This window comes from Cetorhinus maximus, chromosome 1 (assembly GCF_964194155.1).
Source record: "Cetorhinus maximus chromosome 1, sCetMax3.hap1.1, whole genome shotgun sequence".
Classification (NCBI taxonomy): domain Eukaryota; kingdom Metazoa; phylum Chordata; class Chondrichthyes; order Lamniformes; family Cetorhinidae; genus Cetorhinus; species Cetorhinus maximus.
In genome coordinates, this window is record NC_135879.1 from 127283797 (window position 1) to 127304916 (window position 21120).

General features: G+C 45.8%; 1 protein-coding gene across 1 annotated transcript in view; it reads left to right on the forward strand.

The window, feature by feature from the left end:
• dthd1 (death domain containing 1) overlaps window positions 1-21120 on the forward strand; it is a 64263-nt gene that overhangs the window by 12924 nt on the left and 30219 nt on the right. The window contains exons 3-4 of the mRNA XM_078559716.1: window positions 15068-15398; window positions 15535-15714. Of these exons, the coding sequence (XP_078415842.1) occupies window positions 15068-15398; window positions 15535-15714 (511 nt within the window). The remainder of the gene's footprint in view (window positions 1-15067; window positions 15399-15534; window positions 15715-21120) is intronic.

Genomic DNA, 21120 nt, shown 5'->3' on the forward strand with positions numbered 1-21120 from the left:
ATAAAAGGGAATAGATGAAGTATGAGAGTAAAATAGCCAGGAATATAAAAAACAGTTTGTAAGAGCCTTCACAAGTATATAAAATGGAAGGGGGTATCTAAAGTAAACATTTCAACCTTAGAGACAGAGCACAGGAGAAATTATCCTGGGGAATGAGGCAATGGCAGAGATATTGAACAACTATTTGGTGTCTGTCTTCACTGTACAAGAGACAAAGTACCTTAAGTATCTGAAGTAGAAGGTAACCAAGGAGTTTATAGGGGTGAGGAACTTAAACTAATGTTATCAGCAGAGGTAAAAAATTAGAGATAATGGGACTAAACTCTAACAAATTCACAGGACCTGATGGCCTACAAGTACAGTCCTAAAAGAGGTGCCTGCAGCGAAAGTGAATGCACTGCTTATGATTTCCCAAAGTTCCCTAGGTTCTAGAACAGTCCCAGCAGACTGGAAGTTAGCAAGTGTAACACTGCTATACGTGAAAGGAGGAATAGAGAAAACCTGAAACTACAGACTCTACTAACTACCGTTATCCTGTTATCAGTTGTAGGGAAAGTGCTGGAATCTATCATTAAGGAATTCTTAACAAGGCACTTAAAAAAATCATAGTATGTTCAGACTATTGTGAAATAAGAAATTGTGATTGACAAATTTGTTAAAAGTTTTTTGAGGATGTAATTAATAGGGTAGGTAAAGGGGAACCAATAGATATAATAGATTTGGTTTTCCAAAAGACATTTGATAAGGTGCCACATAAAAGGTTATTATGCAAGACGAGGGATCATGGAGTTGGGGCTAATATATTAGCATGGATAAAGGGCAGGAAGCAGAGAGAAGGGATAAATGGGACATTTTCAAGTTGGCAGATTGTGACTAAAGGAGTGCCACAATGATCAATTCTGGGGCCTTAGCAACCTGTATTGATGATGCTGTATACATATATATATTAATAAGATATAGAACACCCAAACCTAGCAAGACATGTGGAAGATGTGGCCTTCTGCATGCACCAAGGAAATGCTGAACTTTTCATCAATACTACAAGACATGCGGCAGAAAGTGTGATTGGCAGTGGCAGTGCGGTAGAACAAAGGCAGATGCAGCTACAAAGAGCCGTGCACTGATCCACACAGACCATACACAACAGCTACCTTCAAGTAATGAGAATGACCATCCGGTATCCCATCAGAAACATATACATGACGTAATTGATAAGTCAGAAAATGGCGATGATGTGCACGATGAGATGTAGATGGTCAATCTCGTGGAAAACATATTTGCAGTCACGCCGTCTGAAGTGTTTGCCAAGTTTCAAATGATCTGTTCCAAGAAAGTTGGTAACTATTCGTTATTGGCCAAGATTGACACATGGCCAAGTGCCAACACCCGACCTCTGCGATTCTAAAAGACATGTATCCATAGACATGGAAAGCCATGGAGAAACCTACTGCTGTGAAACTCTCAGCGTACAATGGTTCACTAATTCCAGGTGCAGGATCCATAGTCCTGGAGCGCAGGTACAATCAATCCTCCTGGGTGTCACATTGTGGAAACTAAAGATCCAGTGATTGTAGGCCTACTGGCATGTTGAGACCTCACACTAGTGACAAATCCATGGAATCGGTCAGACACCATAAGGCAGATCAACCTCAGAAACTCCTCCTATCACCTCAGTTCATGACCTAACATTGAAATATCCATAATGTTTAGACAAACTTGCCAGTTTCAAGGGAGCCGCAACATTACACTTGCAAGACAATGCGAGTCCGTCAATTGATCTGGCACATGTTGTGCAATGCAAATGTCAGCAGCTGCAAGAAGAATCGGTAAATGATTCTACATCACAGAAACTGTAGAAAAACATCATTGAAGGATGGCCTAATTCAATACAGCATGTCCACGACCACAAGCCCACTTTGGCCTTATTGGGTTGAGCTATGCATCTCCCCGGGAGTCTTTTTTAAAGGCAGGCAGGTCATCATACTGGAATCTTTGCGACCTGATATTCTTCAACAATTTCATCACTCACACATTTACATACATCGGACAAGAAGACTCACAAAAGAGACAGTCTATTGGCCGGGTATGAACAATACCTGACATCAAAAAGTGCGAGGCATGTTAAGAGCATATGCCAAGTCAACAGTAGCAGCAGTGTGTACCATCTATAAGATGCACTGCCGGGATTCACCAAGGCTCCTGAGACAGCACCTCCCAAACCCATGACCACTACCATCTAGAAGGACAAGGGCAGCAGATAGATGGGAAGACCACCACCTAGAGTTTCCCTCAAAGCCACTCACCACCCTGACTTGGAAATATATCGCCGTTCCTTCACTGTCGCTGGATCAAAATCCTGGAACTCCCTTCTTAACAGCACTGTGGGTGTACCTACACCACATGGACTGCAGCAGTTCAAGAAGGCAGCTCACCACCGCCTTCTCAAGGGCAACTAGGGATGGTCAAAAATATGCTGGCCCAGCCAGCAAAGCCCACATCCGATGAATGAATCATAAAAAAACCACAGAGCACCATTGATTCTACATGAGGTTCCATCCTATCCTTGGTCCAAAATAGCATCCAACCTCTTTCATGTCCATGGCACTGACTTCATGATCAAGATTGACTATTTTACCAAGTAGCCCATTATTCGAAAATTGCACAGTACGTCAAGCACAACTGTCATGCACGTTTTAAGTGTTATTTTCAGTTTATTTGGTGTGCCTAAAGAGATCATTATGAATAGCAGTCCACAATTTATTGGTAAGCCATTTCAGGATATGTGTGAGAAATGGAATATCGATCACACTATCTCCTCTTTCCATTACTGTAGATCTAATGGACAAGCTGAATGGATGACACGCACTGTGAAATCCCTGATTCTCAAATATGGACAGACCAAGCAGGACTTGCACACTGCACTGTTACAGCTGAGAGTAACACCTTTAAGTGCAACTATTTTATCAGCGGCAGAGCTCTTATTTGGCAGACCAGTGCTTACAAATTTACTTAGTCTTACCTATTCGATTCTCTCAGAAACTAGAGAGCAACTTTTAAAACTACAAGGGAAGATGACCAATGTGCTGGATAAAAATGCGGGTACAAAATTGCCAAGTTTAAAGTTGGGATAACAAATTTGTGTCCAGGATCCCACAGAAGATTCGTGGCAACAAGCCAAGGTGACAAGGATTTGTTCAGAATCAAGGTCCTATGAAGTTATTACACACAAAGGCGCAATGGTGAGGCATAACCAAGGATAAATCAGATCCATTCCAACTCCTCCACCGTAGCATCCTGTTGCATCTCAGACAAGTTTCCAACTGCAGCCAGGAACAACATCCAAGAATGACAATCCTACAGATCACTGTGAGCAATTAAAGAAACCTCCAGACAAGGTTACTGTTATGAATAATATAAAATTTGTGTGTTAAGAAAGGTAAAATGGTTTGTTGCATTTAAATTATTTGTGAGCCTTGGTGCTTGGGAGTCTGGATAGGCTCCAGGCTAACAGATCAGGTCTTTTGGGTTTGCATATATATACATTTTTAGTAAGATTTTACAGTCCCTAAAGTTAAAGAGATGGGATGAAAGTATACTGAATGTGGGGAGTAAAACATTGTTATGACCCAGCAGTTGGTAAAGTTGAGTTATTGAAAAATCCCAGAAGGAAACTTTAAACAACTATCATAACCTATGTTTTAAGTGGCATGTTTGAGATGCAGCTCCAAATTCAGGAATCAGACCAGCAGATCTTGAGAGGTTTTTATATCAAACTACATGAGACATTTATTAATTTACACAAGTTATATGTATATACATGACTACAAATTACTACTAGTGTAACTTTTAACAAATTCCCAGACTAATCCCCACTAAGGCAACAGCAACCCATAGGCTTTAAGCAGACACCAGGCAAAGCATTTTCACCTTACAAGTTCAAAATGAGGTTCCTTTCACTTTGGTTCCTTTGCAGACACAATGGTAGGCTTACAGACTTTGATCTTACATTGCTTCTGCTCTACACACACAAAACTGCTATTTGTTATACCCAGCACATCTCATTGAATGAAAATTCTCATTATATCGCCAATCCTCTTGAACTCCACCTCTTCTAACAATAAAACCTCTTTCATAGTACCAATTTTATTAGTAATATACACATTGCTTGGTCTCTGCAAGCTAGGTGCCAAATTTCACCCCTTTTCTTGAATGCTGTATTCAACAAAATGCAAATGCATGCTACCTCTCTTAAATCTCAAACTAGTATTCATCAAAGCACCCAGATTAGCTGGTTTTAATCCAATTAAGACACACCCACAGACTAAACCTCTATTTTAAAAGAAAAATAATTTACAAAAATATACATTAATATCTTTATGACAAACACAAAGTTGAAAAAACTTTACTGTTGCCTAGGGACAGTGGCCAAGTGACAAGCCTATTGGGGACAGTAATTGACTGTGGTCAGTTATAGAACTCAGTAACGTTTAGCAGAGGCGCTGCTGGAAGACTGAGTTTAGGGAATTTATTTGTTTGCTCTGCAGTTGAAGAAACAGTGAGTCTGGAGTGTGGTTTGGGTGTCTCTTGGGGAGAGATCTGAGTTGGGTGAAAAGCATCAAGTGCATTTTTAGGAATTCACCAGAAAAAAAACGTCTGCTACTGTGCCAGTCCCAAGCGAGAAGCCTTTGTGTCAAGCTAGTGGCGACTCTTCACTGGTTTATGTGCCTGTAAATAAATTGCTGGAGTGAAGGAATAGCAGGAATTTTAAGTGTCTTGTGTTTGCATTGAGATATTTTCAGCCTTTATATCTGGTGTAATACAGTTCAGTTGTTCTTGTTTAATAAATGTTTTATTCTTTGTGTTAAAATTTCATCGGCAGCTTCCTGTGAATTTGTTCAGTAACCTTTCTCCACAGCTTCTAAAAAATAGTTAGGATCTATCAAGCCAGGTTTCACTCTGGGATCTAACTTGTCCAGTATTAACATTATCTGGGATCATTACAGTTACCATCACAAGATGTGGGCATACCAGTAGATTACCTTTACACTTCAGAGACTCATGGATTCATCAGTTCTATGCACTTATGTAATGATAACTAAACATGAACATTTATTGTAAATAGTTAAATTTCTTTGTTGGGGGTGGGGGGAAGTATCTTTAAAAAGAGAGGGGGATGTTGTAATATATCTTTAAGGGATATCAGCTTGACATCACTAGAAGGGAAATGTGTCATGTAATCCAGTCTTAGTTTCACTTTTGCTTGAGAAGAGCACACACACAGCTCTGATTCCTGCAAGGTTTAACTGTTGTAATGTGTAACTGTTCTCATGTGCCTGGTCTTAGTAAATGAACCCACAATCTATTTACCTAAAGCCTTATGAGCGATTGGTGCTTTGTGTCTTGTACAATAAATACACCCAATGTATTATATCTTTATAATAACAACAGTTCCTGCCTTGTTGAGCTCCCAAAGGTCAGCTCTAAAAACCAGTCCTGAAAATTGGTCACATAATCTTGTGATGCACAAACACTGCTCCTTGGTAATCTATCGAGCATTTGGTTGATACTGTTTCCTGTGTTTAGGCTGTTTGATTCTTGAGTGGCTGCGCAGAGATCAGGAAAGAAGATGAAATGGGGGAATAACTGGAAGACAGCATGAGCTGGTGTGACTGCCTCAATTAAAAAACACAGTTTTAACTGCTTAACTACAGGAGAATGATTACTCACTGGCTGTTAACTACAAGAAGTAGGGGTGCAATCCCGTCTTTCTTCCCCATTAGTGTTCTATGGTGCTTTTTGTTGGTGGGCTTGGGGGGTAGGAGATGGAGCCCACGTACCTTTAATAGCTGCAGATCAAACAGCCATTCATTACCTCATTACCCTGTTATGTTGCCAAGAAATATCTAATTAGAGATATGTCAAAAAGCAAAACAGGCCATAAGGCTTTTCACACAGTCTCCGTGGTTGAATGACTAAAAGTAATAGACAGAGCACCTACTGGCAAGTTGTTTTCATTAGGGGTAGGCCATTTAGTACTGAGTTGAGGAGGAGTTTCTTCATTCAGAGGTCGGTGAACCTTTGGAATTCTCTACCACATAAGGCTGTGGAGGCCCAATCATTGACTATATTCAAGACAGAGATTGACAGATTTTTAGATATTAAAGGGATAGTGCTGGAAAATGACGCTGAGGTAGAAATCAGCCATAATCAAGTTAAATGGCAGAGCACGCTCAAGGGGCCAAATGGCTTAATCCTGCTCCTATTTCCTATGTTCTTAAGTTCGTTGCAAGGATGTCAGGTTGGGAATCGGAGGAAGCCGTTAATAAAATCATAGGGCGGAATCATCCGCTCCCATTTGCAATGGGCAACATGGTGGGTGGGGTGTGGAGAATTCAGCAGGAGGGGCAGAGATCAGTTTCACACCGACGTGAAATCACAGCGGGATTATCGGACGGTGTCCGCCATGACGAACCGCGCTGGAGGCCGGCGTAAACCCGATTTGCATTCTGCTGATGGGATGCAAAGTAAGGCCTGACTGGAATTGTCCCCCCCACGCCCGATTTACCGTTACACCAGCAGGAAAACACACCATACGTCGGACAAGCGTGACATGCAGAAGCCGAAACTTACCTTTTGAGCCTTTCTCAGATCGTGGACATCCGAGGGGAAGATGCTGGAGACCTACAGCTACTAGACCCTGGAGGAACACATGCATCGCATGGTGAGTGGATCCTCATGCACATGGCTCAGCAGTGAAGCAACTCTCGGAAGGCGTGTCGTCTCCACACAGCAGCTTCGACTTTGCTGAGGCTTCGGAGCTTCACGGAGCTTGATATGGCCTTGCACCATCCTCCTTGGTCTCTGTTAATGCTTCGAGCCTGCTATGGAACTTCACGGGCTCTGCCATGGGCTGGGATGGATGATTGGCGAGGGGAGGCAGAGGAGAAGAAGGTCTAGGTGTGAGTGCAAGAGGAAAATGTACTCGGGGGCAGTTGAGGTTGTAAAGTTGGGGGGCCGGGAAGGTGTTGCAGGGGAGCGATTTGCAGGGGGAATGAAGCTGTCAGCAGGATCTGAGGTTGGAGGAGCGCCGAAGGTGTCAGGGAGGTGAGGTTGTGGGGAGGTGGGGGGGGTGGTGAAGGAGTTGGGGAGTGTGAGTTTGGGAGGGGGAAGGAGGGTGTCTGTGGGGTGGAGGGATTACAAGGGGAGAAGGGCATAATGGGGGAGAATGGTGCAAGTGGGGAGGTAGGTGAAATGTGGGGGAAGGTGTAAGTGTGGAGGAAGGTGTTTGAGGGTTGAAATGTCTAGGTGAACGTGCAAGGGAGGGGTCTGTGGAGTCAATATGAGCTTCCTGGGGAGTGAATTCAGGGTGGGTGTGGTAGGATGGATGGTGAGTGTGAGAGGGCGCAGAGGGAGCTGGTAGGGTGGGAGGGTGAGGGTGCATCGGTACTGGTAGAAGGGACAGCGAGGGTGGTTGGTGAGGACACAAAGGCAAACATGGACCCTGGGAGTGGGAAGGAAGAGGTCGGGGAGGTCAATGTGGATGGGGGTGGGATTTTCAGGGAGGTAGTGATTGTACACGTTCACCTCATCTTGTAGTAGAAGAGTTTGGGCTATAGGGTAATGGTGAGGAGGTTGAAGGTAATGCCATGAGGCAGACTGTGATGGGGGAAAGGGAGTGACTTGGGGAGGTGGAAGGATGGGGGAGATTATCTCAAACTTGACAACTGCCATTTCGCAGAAATCGAAAGTGAGCGGAGCCTCGTGTTGGACGGGCAGAGATGCTACATGGGAGTGTGCTCAGTGGGTGGAGATGCAGGTCAGCTCAGATGGACAACTGAAAGTGAACCCCAGCAGGCAGCATTGAAAATGCTCGGGACAGTGAGAAGATGTGTGTTGGATAAAGGCTCTGCTTGGGAGAGTGCTTGCACGAGGCTCCGAAAGGCCCTGCCACACACACACTTGTCCCTCCAGAATCACTCGAAGCCCGACTGCATGCAGCTGAACTGTTAGTTGTGGTGGTGGTGGGTGGCGAATGCAGGCGGAGGACTTGCGAAGCCTATAAATGAAGCTGAAAGATAGCACTACACATTATTCAGTGAAAGTGAATATATTTTCAGATTAAAAAGTGACAAATGTGTTCACCCGTGCAGCCACTTGCGGTCGGGATTTCTTAACTTTTTTAGGCCCATTACTTCTTCTGGATGATGCCCTGACATCCGCAGTAGGGGTGGAGACAGCCTGTGCAATGGTTGGCCCTGTTGCCTCTGATGACTTTGGCATCTGTCCTCTGGAGAACCAAGGCCTTGGGGGTCCCAACTTGCTTTGGATGTCCTCTTGTGGGCCAGCTGCTCCGTCTGCAGTGACAGCGGATGAGCTTGAAGGGGGTGACAGGCAAAGGGGAGCCGGAGGGAGCGGACAGCCTCTGAGATTCCTGAGTGGATGACCCAGGGGTGTACTGCTCCACCGCCCTTCGGGTGCCCAAGGGCCCTGGCCTGACTCCGTATGGGGAAGGAGAACCAGGAGGGACATCGAGGTGCCCCATTTCCACCTCGCGTTGCCACTGTAGGAATTCACCCATGGCTACCGCAATGGAGTGCAGGTCTGTGTGCATCTCCGCGTTTTGCTGGACCAGGATCTCCATAGCGTCTGCCATCATCCCCATGGGAACTTCCATACGGGCACTACTTTATCAGAGAGCAGGTGGACGCACTCCTCTGCCTTGTTTGCCACCCTGTTGAGGGCTTCCACCAGCTCTGCGTGATGTTCTCCTGCCTTACGCTGGCTCTCCACGATGAGTTGGAAGGGCGAATCCAGAGGCTCCTCATCTGACTCGGACCTGACAGCTGACTCTTGCCCAGCACTTCTCCGAGTACCGGGGAGCATGGCTGAGCTTGCCTTTTCCTGTTGTGGACAGATGTTCATGCAGTGGCCACCAGATTGTGAATCTGAGCCTGCTGTAGATCTAGATCCCACCAAGATGTGTGTCTCTGTGTTGGTGCAGGGTGTGGGTAAGCACTGTGACGGGTCTCCCAGGCTGCTTATTTCCACTCCTTTTTTTTCATTCATGGGATGTGGCTGTCTCTGACTAAGCCAGCATTTGTTGCCCATCCCTAATTGCCCTTGAGAAGGTGGTGGTGAGCTGTCTTCTTGAATCGCTGCAGTCCATGTGGTGTAGGTACACCCACTGTGCTGTTAGGAAGAGAGTTCCAGGATTTTGACCCAGTGACAGTGAAGGAACAGTGATATATTTCCGAATCAGGATGGTGTGTGGCTTGGATGTTCCTACGCATCTGCTGCCCTTGTTCAATGGAGGTGAGGACGTGGATGGAACTGAGGGACTGGCTGGCCGAGGGCATCAATCGCTTGGCAGAGCTCCCTGTGAACCAAAGTAGAGATAATTAGTGCAAGGCAGCAGAGTCAAAGCAGGAGAGAGAGCACTCACAGTTGCATTGAGAGAGGGATGATCTGCTGCAGGATCCTCAACATGGGTGTTTATCGCTGACTTCATCGTCGCCTCAGTCATGGTCCACGTTCTCACCAGTCAGTGTGTTGGCACACTCCTCAAAGTGAGTGAAGGGCCTAATGTAGGCCTCTCCACCCCCGGTTTTGGACCTCTCTTCCTTGTTCTGAGCCAGCTCCTCCTGCATGAAAACAGATGACGAGAGTGTGAGCAGGAAGCATGCCACAGCAGATGATAAGGATGCGTGGAATGTTTGTGTGCTGAATGGAGCCATGAACAGGATGAGGACGCGAGCTCCAGAGGATATGAGCCTGATGGAGATGTGAGGGTGTGTGTGAGAGTTAGTGGTGTTGTCCCATGAGGTGTGAGATCCCTGTGGATGTGCGATGGTTTTGGGATTGTGTGTTGAGAGTGATGAGGTGGTTGACTTACCCTGGTGGAACGGATGAGATCATTCATCCTCTTCCTGCACTGCATGGCTGACCTTCCCTGTGCTCTGTTGGTGTTGACTGCTGCTGGCGCTGCCTCACAGGCCGGAGTGATGACTCTGGTGGATTCTCTGCGGCCAAGGCAGGGGTAGAGGAGTTTGCGGCAGCCTTCCACTGCATCCAGCAGGTGCCCCAGAGAGGCGTCACTAAAGGGCTACCATCACCTTTGCTTTCGGGGCCATTTATCGCCAGGAGCAGTCCTGATCTGTAGACATAAAGTAGACTGCACTCTGGTGTGTTTTAAATATGGCACACAAAGTGAGGAAGTTCACATATGGGTTGTAGATAGGGCTTTAAACTAAATAATGGGGGGAAGGGTTCAGTTGCATGGAAATATAAAAAAATCAAAGTTTAAGGAGAGTGTAAGAATGCAGGTTGGTGACGAGGCTGATTGTTACCAAAAAGTGAAAGGAAGGGACAGAGTGTGTAAACACCATATTGCACCAAAGAATCATATAAGAGCAGGGAAAATTGACAATAGGACAAACTTAAAGGCTTTGTATCTGAATGCGTGTAGCATTTGGAATAAAACTAATGCGTTAACAGTGCAAATAGAGCTAAATAGGTATGATTTGGTGGCAAATACTGGGACGTGGTTACAGGGAGAACAGGTATGGGAGTTGAACATCCAAGGGTACTCAGTGTTTCAGAAGGATAGGCAGGAAAGAAAAGGAGGTGGTGTTGCTTTGTTAGTAAAGGAAGAGATCAGTGCTATAGTGAGGAATGATATAAGTACTGGAGAGCAAGACATAGAGTCAGTCTGAGTAGAAATAAAAAACAACAAGGGAAAGAAGTCCTTGGTGGGAGTAATCTATAGGTCCCCAAACAGTAGTTCAGCAGTAGGGCACAGGATACACCAGGAAATACTGGGAGCATGTAAAAAAGGTACGGCAATAATCATGAGTGATTTTAATATGCATATAGACTGGACTAATCAAATAGGCAAGGGTAGCCTCGAGGGAGAGTTCATAGAGTCTATTAGAGATTGTTTCTTGGAGCAATATGTTGTGGAACCAACCAGGGAGCAGGCTATTCTGGATTTGGGTTTTGTGTAATGAGATGGGATTATTTAATGATCTCAGAGTAAAGGATTGTCCAGGGAAGAATGATCATAGCATACTAGAATTTCAAGTTCAGTTCGAGTGCGAGAAACTTGAGTCCCACACTAGTGTTTTGGAGTTAAACAAAGGTAACTACATAGGTATGAGGGCAGATTTGGCCCTAGTGGACTAGGCAGGAAGACTACCAGGTAGGACAGTTGATGAACATTGGCAGATATTTAAGGGGATATTCAGTTCTTCCCAAGTAAAATATATTCCAAAGAAGAAGAAAGATGATGAGGGGGAAAAAAGCATCCATGGTTCAGCAAGGAAGTTAAAGATAACATAAAGGCAAAAACTAAGGCATACCAAATTGCAAAGGTCAGTGGCAGGCTGGAAGATTGGGAAACTTTTAAAGATCAACAAAGGATTACTAAAAAATAATAAAAAGAGCAAAGGTAAATTATGAAAGGAAACTAGCGCAAAATGTAAAAACTGATAGCAAAAGCTTCTACAAGTATATAAAAGGAAAGAGAGTAGCTAAAGTGAATGTTGGTCCCTTGGAAGATGAGACTGCGTAGTTAATAGTGGGGAACGCAGAAATGGCAGAGATGCTTAATTAATATTTTGCCTCAGTTTTCACAGTGGAGGGCACGAGTACCAACCCAATAGTAACAGGTAGAGCAGAGGGTATTGAGAAGGAGGAACTTAGAACAATCACTATCACTGGAGAAAAGTACTGAGCAAACTATTGGGATTAAAAGGTGACAAGTCCCCAGGACCTGATGGCCTACATCCCAGAGTCTTAAAGGAAGTGGCAGCGGAGATAGTGGATGTATTGGTAATAATATTCCAAAATTCCCTGGATTCTGGAAAGGTTCCAGTTAATTGGAAAAATGCTTATTCAAAAAGGGGGGAGGCAGAAAGTAGGAAACTATAGACCAGTTAGTTTAACGTCTGTCATTGGGAAATTGTTGGAATCCATTATTAGGGAAGTAGTAATGGGGCATTTGGAAAGTCAAAATGCAATCCATCAGAGTCAGCATGGTTTTATGAAGAGTAAATCATGTTTGACTAATTTTCTAGGGTTCTTTGAAAATGTGACAAGCAAAGTGGATAATGGGGATCCTGTAGATGTAGTATATCTGGACTTCCAGAAGGCCTTTGATAAGGTGCCGCACAAAAGATTAATACACAAGATAAGATCACATGGAGTTAGGGGTAATATATTAGCTCAGGTAGAGGATTGGCTAACTAACAGAAAGCAGAGTCGGGATAAATGGGTCTTTTTCTGGATGGCAAGCTGTGACTAGTGGGGTGGCACAGGGTTCGGTCCTTGGGCCCCAACTATTTACAATCTATAATAACGACTTGGATTCAGGGATAGCAGGTACTGTAGCTAAATTTTCAGATGACACCAAAATAGGTGGGAAAGTAAGTTGCAATGAAGAAATAAGAAATTTACAAATGGATATGGACAGGTTAGGTGAATGTGCCAAAATTTGGCAGATGGAGTTTAACGTGGATAAGTGTGAGGTTTTCCATTTTGGTTGGAAGAATAAAAAGGTGACTTATTATTTAAATGGAGAGAAACTTCAGAATGCTTTAGTGCAGAGGGATCTGGCTGTCCTCGTGCATGAATCACTGAAAGCTAGTATTCAGGTACAGCAGATAATAAGGAAGGCAAATGGAATTTTGGCATTTAAAGGAATAGAGTGTAAAAATAGAGAAGTGTTGTTGCAACTGTACAAGGCATTGGTGAGACTGCACCTGGAATACTGTGCACAGTTTTGGTCCCCTTACTTGAGGGAGGATGTAGTTGCATTGGAGGCTGTTCGGAGGAGGTTCACTAGATTGATTACAGAGATGCGGGGCTTGTCTTATGAGGAGAGATTGAGCAGTTTAGGCCTATACTTGCTAGAGTTTAGAAGGATGAGAGGAGATCTAATTGAGGTGTATAAGAAGCTAATGGGGATAGACAAAGTAGACATGGAGCGGATGTTTCCCCTTGTGGGGCATTCTAGAACGAGAGGCTATAGTTTTAGGCTAAAGGGTGGTAGATTTAAATCAGAGATGAGGAGGAATTACTTTTCTCAAAGGGTCGTGAATCTGTGGAATTCACTACCTCAGAGTGCAATGGATGCCAGGACGCTGAATAAATTTAAGGAGGAGATAGACAGATTTTAAATTAGTAATGGGTTGAAAGGTTATGGGGAGAGGGCGGGAAATTGGAGTTGAGGCCGAAATGAGATCAGCCATGATCGTATTGAATGGCGGGGCAGGCTCTAGTGGCTGAATTGCCTACTCCTGCTCTTAGTTCTTATGTTGTTATGTTCTCATAAAATTAGTCCCATTCCCCTGAACTTTGCCCAAGCCTGGCAAACTTCTTCTTTTCAAGTATATATCCAATTCTGTTCTGTTTAATGCAATGTGCAACAATTTTACCGGTATATTTTCCTGCTGTTACAAATCTGAAATCTCCCCAGCAGAAGTATAAAGACCCTTACTAAACAGTTTTTGACATTCCATCACTAAGTAGTTTGTGAATACAGCCACTCTGCTCAATTCACTGCTATGGGAATGAACTTCTTTGGCGTGACATCGGGGCAATTCTAACCCCGCCCACTCAACAGAGAGATTCTGGTTGAAAGCTTGTTTTACTAGTTGCCTAATGTTAATCCCCACTGAAGTCAGTGGGGCATAAAATCAGGTCTGATGTAAAATGAACCTCCACCCCAAACAAATCCTGCTTCCGTCAATTGTACCCTAACCTTCTCTGCCTTCATGCACAGTATGGTTGTGAGATAGTTATTTATGTTTTCTTATTCAACCGTTAGCAATCTATAAAATATTGAATTACATTAAATGGAGCTACAAATGGACAGAAACAGGCCATTTGGCCCAAATGGCGTGTGTTGAAGTTCAAACTCCACTGCAGTCTCCTTCCATTCCACCTGCTCATTTCAGCTTTTCAGCATGCCTTTTGATTCCTTTTTCTGTCACATATTCGTTTAGTTTTTTTTTAAGCATCTAGGCTAGTTGCCTCAACCTCTTCTTGTAGTAGCAAGTTCCACATTCTAACCACTCTATGAGTAAAGAAATTTCTCCTCATTATCCTATTTGATTTATTGGTAACTATCTTGTATTTATGGATCCTATTTTTTTATTCTTCCACAAGTGGAAGCACTCTCTCCATATCTACCCTGTCAATTCCTCTATCTAGTCACCTCCAAATCTCCACTTTTCCAAGAAAAAGGCCTCAATACTGTGATCTCAGTTCTGATTCAAATCTTATTTGTATTTGCTTCAGTGCTTCTAGCCCCTTTTTATAATATAGAGACCAGGACCGTGCACACCACTTACTTTAAGTGCAGCCAGACCAGGGTCCTATACAAGTTTAACATATCTTCACTCCCTTGGAGTTCTATCACCACAGAAATAAATCCCAGTGCTCTGTTAATTTTAATTGCTTTTAATGTTTTGTTCACCTGTATCCCTGGATCTGTTTTCCCATTCAGGTGTAGGTGATGAATCTGTTTTTCCTACCAAACTGCATCATCTCATATTTGACTAAGTTAATGTTCATTTGATAATCAACTGCCTAGTCTGTAAGTTTTCTGATGTTTTCTTATATTGTGCTGCATATTTCCTCATTGTTAGCGATATCCCCAAGTTTGAAATTTGATAGCATCTTAAGATTTTATATTGAGTTAATTATTCTAAAGTCCAAATCAGTAATGCAAATTATGATTAACAGTGATTCCAGCATTGATTCTTGTGGCACACTACTTTCTACCTTGCTCAATCTTGAATAGCTACCTGTTACCCTTATTCTCTGCTGTCTTTTTTTAACCAATTTAATTTGTCCCCTAACTCCACAGGCCCTAAACTTTGTCATAAGTCTAGCATTGTACATTATGAATGGCCTTTTGAAAGTTAGATAAGGGGACAACTGTAATATAATTTATACATAAATTAGCGTTAGCCCCAGGGAAGAAGAAAAGTTTTTTTTATATATATCTCACTTTAGACAATTCAGATCATAGGATAACAAGCTTTTCTTTCTGTTTGTTTTTAAGACTCCTTGCAGAATTGGATGATGAAGATGATCCTCAAATTGCCTGTTATGTCACAGCACCTTTTATCATAGCCCAGAAATTGTCGTGCAGAATAATCAATGATAGGAGCTCAATGGTTGTAAGTGATGGTGAAGAACTGGTTAGTAATGTGATCAGCATTGGATGTACAGATTCCAGGATAAAGATCCCATTTCCTGTCAGAGTTGCTATACCATTCACTGCATGCTACCAGGGGAATTATCGTGACATTATGGTAAAGGTGTCAGATGCCACACCACATTCAAGTTATATGAGTCCTATCTCCTTAGAGAGAATGTCCAGTGGACATAAGGTTGGTAAAGTGACATCAGTACACATGTTAGTCAAGTATTCAGTATCTCCTCTACTGTCCACTCTTAAAATATCTTTCTTTTTAAAAATGTAAATTAAGTTTTACTTCAACTAATCACTACTTTATTTTTTTTTAGGGATCGTATGCAGAGGTTAAGATATATAAACTTGGCATCTTTTCAGTTGTGTCTTGTTTTAGAAAAGAGACATTTACGATACCTAGAAAAGGTTTAACCTTGAAGCTGAGCATGGATTCAAGAATTGCACTGACTTACCTCCCTGGATCATTCAGTGTCCCTGTGGTAGTTCAGTCAAAGGTAGGGAAGAATTATCCAATTGTCTTTTCTTCTCCTACTTCTCTCCTCTTTACTCTGCCTCTCTCCTGATGATAATGGGTAGTTTTTATTTCCAAGGGGAGAATTTTCCCCATGAGTGGGAGTGGGCGTGGGCGGGTGCGGACCCGATCACTGCCTGTGATTGGGTCTGCGCCGCCATTTTACGTGGGTGGACCAATTAAGGCCCGCCAAGCGTACTTCATGACTTCTGTGCATAGCGGGAGTGGGCGGGCGGCGGCGGGCCACTCAGCCCGCCGGGTCCAATGACAACCTGGCGGCCTGTATAAAGGAAGGCCTGGTAGACTTGGAAAGGCTGTTCGCAATGGCTGGGCAAAGGGCTCTGCAGAGGGGCAATGGAGGTGATGCAAGTCCTGAGGGTAGGCTCCTCGTTTTTCAAATGAATGCTTAGATGCCCTCCTGGAGGAGGTGTCAGTGCGGTGGGAGGCCCTTCTTCTGTGGGACGGGAGGCAGAGGCCCCCCCACCTGACCAAACGTGTGTGGGAGGAGCTGGCCGAGAGTGTCAGCTCCCATGATATGGTGCGATGCACATGGGTCCAGTGCCAAAAAAGATTCAATGATCTCCTGCACTTGGGAAGGGTGAATACCATGTTGCCTCAAGTCACTTAATGCAGCCGTCACCCTTCCCCCCAAGCCACCCACCCCCACCCCCACACCTCTGCCAACTCTGAGCACAGTAATGGCATTGAATCCCTCATGGCATGTATCCCTCACTGGGTGTGCCAGCAGATATTGCCCATGCCCAGTTCACCCTGAGAGGGTTGAGCTAGGATGTGTTGTGCACCCGCAGCATGTGTGACACTGACACCCAGAGTATAGAATGGGGGTGAAAGTCAAGGATCTGCACCTAGGCAGAGTGCTGGAACTGGGAAGCATGTCAAAGTCAGGGTGGTAACATGCTGGGAGGGGAGCTTCCAGTTGGTGGGGCACCAATCCATCTGCTTGTCTTTGCGTTCCACGTGCTTGTGCCTCCTTGCTTAGCAATGTGACACCTTGTGGTGCCACATGTGAAGGAGGCAGCATTTGGCCAATGGAGTGGGGGGAATGGGAGGCGGGTGGGTGTTGCTCAGCCCTGGCTTGTTTGGGTGAGTGTGCGGCAACAGCTAGGTGACAAAGAACTGGAGTCCTGCAATGTCTCACTCTGGCTGGGTTGGCAGGGATGCGATGGGAATCCAGGTACAGGCTGGACTAATCAATGCTGCTCTCTCCTTTTCAGGAGAAGATTGCACACAATATGTCGGAGCGAATGCGGACTGGCGGAGGGCAGGCCCAGTTGGCCATCCTTACGCCTTTCGAGCAGCAGGCCATAGACCCATGGCTCCAGATCCACCGGTGGCGGTGAGGCTGGGGTGCCACGGGGAGGTATATTTGGCGAGCAGTCAGGTGATGATGGGTGTCACAGAAGCCATGACACGGCTGAATCCTCCGTGATTGAAGTCAGGAACAATGGTTTACCCTTGATTATTGAAGGATGAGCGCATAATGATCTGGGGGAGCGGCATGCACATTGACATTGTCTGCACTGTAACTAATCAAATGTCCTTTCTCTTCCTTTCAGCATCACTGGAGCAGGGCCAGGAGGAGGAGGCAGAGGGCCCACCTCTCACCCCTGAAGCCCCAGAGCAAATGCACTCTCCAGCGTCACACCATCTCAGCCAGGCAGGCACCAGTGCAGACGCTAGGACCTCGGTGGGAATTAGATCTTCGGCTAGTGTCCCGGGGCATGGCGGTGAGGGCACTTCGCACTCGCTTGAGGTGCAGACAGAGGTCATGGTATCTGAGGACTGCTGGGGACCAGGCACTTGCACAGTCAATGGCTGATGATGTGCCTCTGGAGTCGTCCGTGAGGCAGCAAATGCTGGAAGTGCAGCAGGGTATGTGGAACGATCTGGCGGAGATACATGAGGCTATGTGTGGCACGGTGCCCATGTTGGAGGAGTCCACGTGGAGCATCACCGATCCAATGAGCCTCATGGCCAAGCGCCATGCTTCCACCATGGAGATAGTGGCCACTCTCGTGGAGAGGCACCTCCAGGAGAACAATCAGGTCCTCCTGGGGTTGCGCCTGCAAGCGCTCAGTGGCATTGGGCACAGCTGGTCAGTGCCAATATGAGAGATGGTCTGGGCACCAAGTATCCCAGCTCGGTGTCCATCCATCTACGGTGAACAGGGAGGTCCAAAGCGACCTCACATCGATGGAGCAGCTGCTTGTAGTCTCTGCGGGATCCTTTCAGGATGCTTTGGATGAGGGCAGCAGCTCCCCTCCATCCCTCTGCCAGTGACTGTGGCATCCGATGAGGCTGCGGCGACTGGGGAGATGCCAGCTGTGGAGCTGGCCGCTCCCTCCCAGTAGGGCCATCAGATGCTCTGCGGTCCAGAGGAGGCCCGCTAAGGTCATCGAGGCCAACAGGACAGCACAGTGAGCAGGCTGTCTCAGATGCCAGTGCCAGTGAGGGGACAGCACCTAGACGTAGCACCCGTAAGTGTAAATTTAAGGCACCTTAGGCACACCACGGGTTTCTCACTGATGCTTTTATTTTGTCTTATAGTACTTAGTCGAAGGCTCAGTGTGACGTCCAGCACCATTTTTGCTTTGCTTTATGAATTTACTTTTGTTTGCTCAATAAATTTTGACATGTTGCCATGCCTCAGGGTGATTCCTTAATTCTGCAGGCGTATGGGAAGCCATGATGTTATGAGTGAGTTGTTGGACATTGAGCTTTATTGTCAAGGGCCTTAGTTAATGATAGTATCCAGACTGATTTAGCACTCAGGTATCGAGTGTAGAACCTGCAGCCCTGGTGTGTGCTGAAGGTCCATCTGTGGTGGGCTAGCTGAAGGTTCTTTGGATTAAAGCCTTCTGGGTGACCCTACCTCCCTGGAGTATGCCTGGTTCAGCGTCTACCCCCTCAGCATTCTCCTGTGCGTGCTCATCCTCGGACTCACTGCTGGACTCATCATGTGTATCTGGAGCAACTGCGTCTATGCCTTTCTCGTCCACTGCGTCACCCCTTTCCAGCGCCAGATTGTGGAGAGCACAGCATGTAACCACTATCAGTGACACACGATCTGGGGGGTACTGGAGAGCACCCCCTGAGCAGTCCGGGCATTGGAAGCGCATCTTGAGAAGACTGATGGCTCTCTCCGCCACAGCCCTTGTGGAGGCTCCCATTGTACCGCTGCTTAGCTTCTGTTCTTGGATGGCGGAGAGGCGTCATGAGCCACCTTCTGAGGGGATAGCCCTTGTCACCCAGCAGCCATCCATCCAGCCGGGCTGGAGCACTGAAGAGCCTTAGCACCTGGGAGTGTCTGAGTATGTAAGCGTCGTGGGAGCTGCTTGGGTACCTTGCACAGACTTGCAGAATCTGCATCCTGTGATCACACACTATCTGCACGTTCATGGAGTGGAAGCCCTTCATATTGATGAAGGCACCGGGCTCACCCACTAGTGCCTTGATGGCCACATGTGTGCAGTCTATAGCACCCTGGACGCGGGGGAAGCCAGCAATCGCTGTGAAGCCTCTAGCTCGCTCTGCCTGGCTGGCCTGGTCCCAGTGGTAGTGGATGAAAGTCAATGCATGCCTGAACAGAGCGCCTGTCACCTGCTTGACACAAGTGTAGACAGCTGATTGGAAGACTCCACCAACCCCTGGAAAGAGCTGGAGGCATAGAAGTTGAGAGCAGCTGTGACCTTTAGAGCCACTGGCATGGGGTGTCCACACACACTGTTAGCGGAGATCTCAGGCCCAATCATCTGACAGATGAAGTTGACTGTCTCCTTTGAGAGACAGAGCCTCCTTTGGCACTGGACCTCAGACATATTGAAGTAGCTGTTTCACCACCTGTATACCCTGGCAGCAGGATAGTGGTGTCTTCTGCAGCCCCTTCTGCCTTGGACTACTTCTTGGCCCTGCGCCCCTTGTGCCTGTGCCTGTACTCCCAAAGGTGGCTCCCCTGGAGGCTGAATGTGGACTCCTGGCCTACTTCCCCTTCTGGCCCTCCCTTCCTCCTCAGAGGGGGTGCCTCCAGTGGAGAGCACAACTCCCATTCCCAGGCTAACGGAAGGCTTCCTGAAAGCTGCAGGTTCCAGAAATGATTTCTACTGTAGAGTCCTGACCAAGGCTTTCATTTCTGTCCAAGCAGCTGGCATGAGTTTTGAAGTCTTCCTGCTTGCTCAGGCAAGTAAAAGTTACTTTCACACTGAAATACCTGAAAGGTCACATTCGCGACCCCGTTCACTCCTCTTACCCTGCCCGTGGATGAGGTTTATACAAATGTCTCCTACCCGCCTGCCTGTTGCGCCCGTGCGACGTCCTGAAGATTGCACGGGCCCCGAAAAATCGAATTCAATTGCTGTCTCAAGGGCCTTAACTGGCCTGTCAATTGATGGCGGGCGCGCATCTGAACTTATAGCGCGCCCGCCTTCCCAAATATCGCGATGGCGCGCAGTGATGCTAGGATGCTCGCCCGTCATCATCGAGCGTCATTTTACGCGCAGGCTTGGGGGGCCCGCCCCTGCATGCCAGCGGGAAAATTCTGGCCCATGGTCTGGAGAGCAATTTGATGGAGCAAATCACCAGCGCTTTATAGAGCCTGTTTGATCTTCATTTCACTGATTTAAATGGAATGATAATGAAGTGACACCCATAATAGTTCAAAGATTTGCTCTGTCAGATTCTCCTCCAGCTGATGAAGACAAACATTTAGCCCTGTGAAATATGCTGTTAGATGGTTTCATGGATACCAGAAACCTTCCATTACTTTGACTTAATTTGCTTCTCCAATGCAAGAAAAGATTCCAATGTAAACCACAACAAAAGGTAAAATATGAAATTCTTAAGTCAATAATTTGTTTGAAGCTAAATGATCCATTATCTGGACTACATTTGGGAACTTCATTGGACCTCATCCAGAACTAAACTGCTCCAAGTGACCAACTTACTACCTCCCATATGGTTTGGCCCTGAGGGAATGTAAGAATTTTTTAAAAACTGTGAGCAGTTAGGTAAATTTTCCGTTCTTTATTGTTTTTAAAAAATATCATCAAACAAACTCAGAATCCAACTGGAGTAGCTGGGACCTAAAACTATGGATGTTCCCTTACATGAGCACCACAATTCCAGTAGGATTGCGTCAGAAGGGCTGGGAACTTAGCTGCCTTAGAGGTCACCTCTGGCCCACAAATATAATCTACCAGCCCATGTTGTCCACCCTCCGCCATCAGGATATTCCCTTTCCACCACACTTTATGATCTTTGAGGAGGCCTAATGTTGTAAATACCTTCAGAAACAGCAACAAAATACTGCTAACAAATCTTAATTTGGGCTGTTTTACTGTACTTCCACATGCAGCAGCCTGGCTGCCCATTT